The 8151-nt window shown below is 30.4% G+C and overlaps 2 protein-coding genes across 2 annotated transcripts; both read left to right on the plus strand.

The window, feature by feature from the left end:
• The first annotated feature begins 544 nt into the window (after nt 1-544).
• LOC136086833 (general transcription factor II-I repeat domain-containing protein 2-like) lies at nt 545-1249 on the plus strand. Its single transcript, XM_065809326.1, has one exon. The coding sequence runs from the start codon at nt 545-547 to the stop codon at nt 1247-1249; it is 705 nt and encodes a 234-aa protein (XP_065665398.1).
• A 2911-nt stretch (nt 1250-4160) lies between these two features.
• On the plus strand, nt 4161-7057 carry LOC100199437 (tubulin alpha chain). Its single transcript, XM_065810041.1, has 3 exons — nt 4161-4346; nt 5056-5278; nt 5868-7057. Exons 1-3 carry the CDS (start codon nt 4344-4346, stop codon nt 6989-6991), a joined length of 1350 nt encoding a protein of 449 aa, XP_065666113.1. The 5' UTR covers nt 4161-4343; the 3' UTR covers nt 6992-7057.
• The last annotated feature ends 1094 nt before the right edge of the window (nt 7058-8151 follow it).

Consider the following 8151-nt stretch of genomic DNA (forward strand, 5'->3'; position numbering starts at 1 on the left):
AAATTATGAACAGTCCGTCTTACGTAGAATACGCTTATTCAGGTATTTACCCGCAAATATATTTTAAACATTTTTTCTATAACCATTGTCACGTATTGTCAAACAACACGTTACGATTTCAATGTATTTTCTTCTTGAAGGTGCATTTTTACAGTTTTTCTGTTGTAAACAACTGTGAGGTTTTAAGCAATATTATTTTGTAAACAAAATAATATTATTTTGATAGGCACCCCAATTAACATGGCTTCCAAAATAAAGCAAAAAAACAGATGATGAAAACCGCGACTTTAAAGTTGAGTGGACCGAGAATTTTGCGTTTATTCAAAACTTTAATGGACTTCCGACATGACTTATTTGTAATGAGAAATTCGCGCATAACAAGAACTCAAATTCAGAGAGACACACTATAAGAAAGCACGTGTCAATCAGCACTAAATATCCTACCGGTGATGCAAGGAAGAAAGCAATTGAGGAACTTCCAACGAGTCAAAAGTTGTCAACTTCTATGTTTAATAACTGGATACAATTTTCCAACAATATTAGTATGGTAAGTTTTGTTTTTAGCCATGAGATTGCTAAGAAAGGGAAACCGTATACAGACGGCGAATATATAAAAAATTGTTTTATTAATGCATCTGAAGATCTATTTCGAGATTTTAAGAACAAAACAGATATTCTGAAAAGAATTAAAGAGGTACTATTGCCTGCTAAAAGCATCAAAGATAGAACAATTAAAATGTGTTCGAGTATAACCACCCAGCATATCAAAGATCCGAAATTGATTTCGGCTTTGCCAATAGCAGTTGACGAGTCTTGTGACATTAATGATACAGCGCAAGTTTCACTTTTTGTAAGATTTATGTCTTATTCAGGCCCTAAAGAGGAACTTTTAGGATTATTGCCACTCAAGGGTCAGACACGTGGAGAAGACATCGCAAATGCTGTAATTAAATGTATGGATAAACATCATATTCCCCTCGATAAAATTGTGTCGATTTTGACAAATGGAGCCAAAAGTATGACCGGCGTAAGAAAAGAGTTTGTTGCTATTTTAAAAGAAAAAATAAATCACGAGATACTTGTTTACCATTGTATCATTCACCAAGAAGCGCTTTGTGCACAAACATTTCCGGATGAAATTAAAAGTTATGGAATTAGAGATTACAATTATCAACTTCATTTTAGCCAAAGCGCTAAAATGAAGTTGATAATTGTAATCAAATTGTTAATTCAAAGAACTTTTATTTGAAATGGAATTGGAATTAAAATGAAAGTGAATACGCCGATCTTCTGCTTCATAGCAAGATTCGTTGGTTATCAAGAGGGAACGTTTTAAAACGTTTCGCGTCCCTTTTTCTGAAAATTAAAGTATTTCTCCTTGAGAAGGCCGTTCACTATCCAGAACTAACAGACAAACAGTGGATCCAAAACTTTTATTTCATGGTAGACGTTACGCCTTATCTAAATCTGCTTAATCGTAAACTACAAGGAAATGAAATTTACTCCTTTTGAAATTGAAATTGGTAGCTTTGAAATACAATTGCTGATTTAAAAAACAAGGAGATATGGTGCTCTAAATTCGAACGTCTTTGTGTTGAATTGGAAATATTGGAGAAGAAAGAATGTGATTTTAGTTCACAACACAAGTGGTCTGCTTTGAATGACCTGGAGAAGGAAGACATGATCATTTTCAACGTTTGGAAGAGTAATCCTGACTCTTACAATCAGGTGAAAAAGCTCGCGTTTGCTGTTTTTTCCCTTTTTGGTTCTACATATATATGCGAACAATCTTTTTCAAGCATGAACATTATCAAGAGTAAATCGTCTTACCGATGAGAACCTGGAATTATGTCTAAAATTCAAAACAACAACATACAAACCTAACTTACTCAAACTTTCCAAGAAAATGCAAGCACATTGTTCGCAATAATAAATATATTTTTAGGTATGAAATTTATGTAATAAAAGTGTGTCATAAAAGTTTACTTAACAATCATATTTGGCTCTTCTTTTTTTTTAAATTGTTGTAATGCTCACATTTGGCTCTATTGCTAAAAAGTTTGCCGACCACTTCCTTAAGAATTACTGGAATGAACCTAAATAAGCTTAAAAAAAAAAAAAATCAACCAACATTTGTATTTTCTTCATTATCATTATGCTGGGTGAATAAAAAAAAGCAACTGCTTTTACTTACGTTTTTGAAGTAATTGCTCAGCTTTACGTGAACTTGATCAATTTTGCTTAAATTTTCATTCAAGTAAAGCAGAACAATCACTCAGCGTTTTCCGAGTAAATTACTCAGCTTTACGTGAATTTGAGCAATTTTGCTCAAGTTTTTTATTCATGAAAAGCTGTGCAATGACTCCAAAAACGCTGAGTAAACGCAACTGCTTTTTTTTATTCACCAAGTCTATTGATGTCAAATCATAGTATCGTGGCCTATTGTGCGGTCGAGATGCAATGATTGGAGCGCTTGCTTTATAATCAAAAAATCCAGGGCTCAAGCGAGCTTGAACATATTTAGTGTCATTGGTAAGAAAGGAGGCGTCAACTTTCTATTTAAATGCTCTTCCGCGGTGCTTTGAGACAGGACCGTAAGGTCTTCTTGGGGCAACTAAGACAAAAATTAAATTAGAAAAAAAATTTAACCTATTTAAGTTAGAAGTAAAAAGTTATTAAGTTATTTTAATTATTATATGGATTTATTATTTTCTTGTAATTGGTTGGTTTACTTAAACTCCTTTTTTCTAATTGGTTGGTTTACTTAAGTACGCTTCATAATAAAAGTATAATACTTTACTGAAACTTTACTCTAATAAAAATACTTGAGCTGTATGCTGATAGTAGAAGTAATTTTACTTAAACGCGTTTTATACATTTTTTATTTTATTTTTTATTAATGACCCTCAGCATATATTATTACAAAGTAAAAATACAAATAAATATTTAAAAATGTATAAACCAACAAAAAAGCAATATGGCGATGTTGTTTTGTATTAACGCAAGTTTTTTTGTATTAGCATAGCAACCTCGCAATATTGTTTTATTGTCGTTTGATATTACGTTTACCAAAAACATATTACAATAAAAACAGTTATTTGTGAAGCTACTACTAAGCTTGAGGGATCGACATGAATTTCTCAGATATATGAATATATATATAAATATGAATATATTCAACTAAAAATTTCCCTATAATTTGTCTTGTTTAATTTTTCCTTTTTAATGTTACCTAAGATAGTAACGGAAATAATAAAGTTTTAATACAACTTAACTAAATTAAGTATATTATTCCACAATAAAAAACTCTAAAATTGTTAAGAAGTATTTTTAACAAAAACAACTTGTTTAAAAGTATGGCTATACTTTTAAAAGTATATCTATTCGTTCAAAAGTATATACTTTTAAACGGGTAGTTTTTATTAAAAACACCTCTTAACGATTTTTGAATAGTTGTTTTTTTATTCTAAATAAATATTTTACTCAGGTTGTTGTATACAATTAAAACTATTTATAAATTTAACATGTTAAAACTATTTTATTAAGTACTATAAGTAAACTATATTATGAAGTTTTCAAATTCGTGATAAAACGAATTTTCTAACGTGGCATCAGCAATGTAAAACACTAAAAAAGGTTTAAAAAAGAAGAAAAATCATTTAGAATAAAATAAAGCTATACTAAACCTTTTAGTCAGGAGGTCGTGTGCTTTTAAAACCGGAAAAGGTTGTAAATGCTTTTAATTAATACCGTCATACTAATTTCAAAAGGAAAGTTGTTTAATATTGCCAAAATTACTTTTCCGAAAATAAGTTGTACTATATTTCTTACCTATAAATAATAAAGATATTGAAGTAACATATATTTTAAACATCAATAACTTTTAAAAATAAACTTCCTGGGAGGTTTAAAACACTTCTACGGAGTTAATAAATTTACAAGCTAACTCAGAAACTAAAAGAAAATTTTTGATTAAAATATTTTTTGATTCCATTTTTTTTTTTATCCAAAACAAGTTTTTTTTTTGAAACTAAAACAAGATCGAAAAACTCAATTTCTTTTGCTTTGTTTTATTTTGTTTTGTTTTGTTTGTTTTATTCCATTGAATGAATTTAAAGTTTTAAATACAATATATAAGTTTTGAGATATTGCTAGCAATTATACTTTATATATGCACGAAACAGAGATTGTAATCTTTGTTAATATTTCTTGTCTCAGTTGTTTTGTGAACCGTGACAATTGTATTTTATCCGTTGATTATAAAAGCAGTTGGATAAAATAGTTTTCAGCGATACTTAGTTATACGTTGCGCATATAAGTGTGAGCTGAAAAAAAAGTTTAAAATGGTAAGTACTTATATATATATATATACATATATATAAATATATATATATAATATATATATATATATATATATATATATATATATATATATATATATATATATATATATATATATATATATATATATATATATATATATATATATATATATATATATATATGATGACTCTAAATAACTAGATTTAACGTTGACTGAATAATATTAATTTTTATTAATTATACTATTTCTTAAAAGTGAAAACTTCAGTCTAAATAATATTTGTAGTATTTTATAAGAAAGAAAACTAAATTAACATTTATTTTCACATCAACAACCTTATAAATATTATAATAATGCTAAACTCACAACAACTCTAAACTGTAATTAAACTATATTTAAAAATACAGGTATCGCGGCAGTTTTGTCTGATGTTTGAGAAAACTATGCCATTAAGGGTTGGAGGGGCACAGGTTTTATGAAATTTCTTGTTTCCAGACTCCTATCATTATAATTTGTTGTAAAGCATTATCTTTTCATGTAAACATATTCAGCTTTGAAGTTTTCTTTACGCCTGAAAGTTACTCATCTCAAATATCAAATAAAGCTGCCGCAATCCCTAAAAAAATTGGTTTTACTTAACCTTTGTAAAGAGTCTGGGGAGAGTTAATAGTAATTGTGTACTTTTTCAAAAGTGGCTTCGTGTTTACTTTTTAATGTATACTGTATTCTAGCGTGAGTGCATATCTGTACATGTTGGGCAAGCTGGAGTGCAAATCGGAAACTCTTGTTGGGAGCTCTATTGCTTAGAGCATGGAATTCAACCTGATGGCCAAATGCCATCAGATAGTACTGTTGGGCGTTGCGATGACTCATTTAACACATTTTTCAGCGAAACTGATTCTGGAAAGCATGTTCCACGAGCAATTTTTATTGATCTTGAACCAAGTGTTATCGGTATTTTACTATTATTGATATTAGTTTAACCGGTATTATAACCGTGTTATCGGTATTTTACTATTATTCATATTAGTTTCTTACTATTGTCAATATTATCATTGTTAATTTTATTTTTAGTTTTGTTGTTATTACTACTATTATCTTAGGGTTCTTCGATAAAGTACTTACGCAGATATAGAAGCGGGGGAGGGAAGGGGTTTCCCAAAAACGTACGTATAAGGGGGAGGAAAATTGTGTGTTAAAGAAAGCGAGTACTTACTCAGTTTGACTATCTCTCGTTTTCTCTCCTAAAACATGGTTTCTTTTTGTTTTTTTAACAAAAGCAATATTATTTTATGTAACAGAGAAATACTGAACCATTAAAAGTATTTTTGAATTTAATGTTTTGAAAAACTTTAGGTTGGGAAAAGTAGGGGGATGATGTTCTGATAAATGATACCTACGTAAGATGAATCGCTGAACACATACAAGTGCATAAAAGGGAGGGGTCCTTAATTAGTGGTTTTACTGCGTACGTACTTTATGGATGCCTCTTTGTCTACTTAACATTTATTGTTTCTTTTATTAATCCTTAGGTTTTTTTTAGATGAAGTAAGGACAGGAACATATAGATCGCTGTACCATCCAGAGCAATTGATCTCTGGTAAAGAGGATGCTGCAAACAACTATGCAAGAGGTCATTATACTGTGGGGAAAACGTATATTGACCAAACACTGGATCGTATTCGAAAATTGTCAGAGGCATGCACAGGGCTTCAAGGATTTTTAATTTTTCATTCATTTGGTGGTGGTACAGGATCAGGTTTTTCTTCTCTTTTGATGGAACGATTATCCGTTGATTATGGAAAAAAATCAAAACTAGAGTTTGCAGTTTATCCTGCTCCTCAGGTATCAACTGCCGTTGTTGAGCCATACAATTCTGTTTTAACTACACACACAACGTTAGAACATTCTGATTGCGCCTTCATGGTTGATAACGAAGCTATTTACGACATATGTAAAAGAAATTTGGATATTTCGCGTCCAACATACACCAATTTAAACAGATTAATTAGTCAAATTGTTTCCAGCATTACCGCCTCACTTCGTTTTGATGGGTCGTTAAATGTAGATTTGACTGAATTTCAAACTAATCTTGTACCATATCCCAGAATTCATTTTCCTATGGCTACATATGCACCTATTATGTCTGCTGAAAAAGCGCATCATGAACAAGTAAGTGTTCAAGATATAACAAATGCTTGTTTTGAACCTCAGAATCAAATGGTAAAGTGTGATCCGCGTCACGGCAAATACATGTCATGCTGTTTGCTTTATCGTGGAGACGTTGTTCCAAAAGATGTTAATGTAGCTATTGCTGCAATTAAGACTAAGCGCTCTATCCAATTTGTTGATTGGTGTCCAACAGGATTTAAGATTGGTATAAACTATCAACCGCCTTCAGTTGTACCAGGTGGAGATTTGGCTAAAGTTAGCAGAGCAGTCTGCATGCTTAGTAACACTACTGCAATAGGCGAGGCTTGGAAGCGTCTCGATCGTAAATTTGATCTTATGTTTGCAAAACGTGCTTTTGTTCATTGGTATGTTGGAGAAGGAATGGAAGAAGGAGAGTTTTCGGAGGCAAGAGAAGATATGGCTGCATTAGAGAAAGATTATGAAGAAGTAGGAACAGATAGTGTCACTAACGATGATGATGATGACGAAAAATAAAAAACTTCGTTATAACGTTTTGTTAAAAGTTATATAAATAAATATATGCAAATATATTTTTCAAAACTTTTGTTATTCACGATTGACGAGCGAATTTTTTTTAATGAGTTTGAATAGTGAGTTAGTTTAAAAATTAATTGCTTTTTTTAGTGTAAATTTATTTTGTCAGTGAAAAACATTTTTCGTATTGCTTTTCATAATCTTTGTATTAAGACTAAACGATATTATTAAAAATCACATATCAGAGTTGATAATGCCGCCTGGCGGCTAAGTAACTTTCTCCCGAAAGGCCAACTTTTTAGGGAGGCGGAAGCTGTTAGCGGCGGCCTACCATTCAATTTTTAGCGGCCATTAAGGAGGCGGAAGCCATCAGTGGCCGCATCCAGAAAAAATTGTGGAAACAGTATCATTTCGAGGCCGCCTCCAATAGCTTCTGCCTCCCAGCTGGTTACGGCCGCCATATTGGAGGTGGAAATATTTGCTTCCCGCTGGCGATTGTAATGAAAAATAATTGCTCGTTTGCATTAAATCAATTAAATATTAACCAGAAACAAATGTTAAATATTTGACATCAAGTTTCATTTTATATGGTTATTTGCAAATATTTTGTATATTTAAAAAAATCCTAATTTTTTTTTTTAAACTAATAAATTAAGTAGAATAAAATAGTAATTTTATTATTCAAAACGAAAGTTAAAAGTTGGAAATTTTGCTTCTATGGTTTGACGAATAAATCTTTTTGACAAAAAAAAAAGTTATAATAATTAATTAAATTGCTGATTTTCGTCTAAGTTTTTTAGCACAAGTCGACTGCTAAAATTTTTTTCTATTTTATCATTTGCCATAACGTTAAATACTTATTTTCAATAATTGGATATTGTACAAGCTATCGAAAAAATATCTGCGAATGTTTATTAAAATTTGCGACCACGCCGTATGACGCTAATAGTTTTGCCAAATAACAACAACAAAATTTACAAACTTTAAATATAAATACTTTTATAAATATTATTTATATTTTACTCTATACTTTTAAAACGTTTAAAAATACAGATTGATCTACTTTTACACATTTTAAAGTTTTAAGCGATTAAAAGTTTAAAACGTTTAAAAGTTAAAAATTTATTCGATAGTCCTAGAAAAACAACGGTTCTGACATA

Source organism: Hydra vulgaris, chromosome 11 (genome assembly GCF_038396675.1).
Source record: "Hydra vulgaris chromosome 11, alternate assembly HydraT2T_AEP".
NCBI lineage: Eukaryota > Metazoa > Cnidaria > Hydrozoa > Anthoathecata > Hydridae > Hydra > Hydra vulgaris.

What these genes read in the sequence shown, in the direction of transcription:
- LOC136086833 (XM_065809326.1), top strand. Translation starts at nt 545, where the DNA reads ATGGTAAGTTTTGTTTTTAGCCATGAGATTGCTAAGAAAGGGAAACCG.
- LOC100199437 (XM_065810041.1), top strand. An exon ending in TCTTGAACCAAGTGTTATCG is followed by an intron (nt 5,279 to 5,867) that starts GTATTTTACTAT and finishes GGTTTTTTTTAG; the next exon opens with ATGAAGTAAGGACAGGAACA.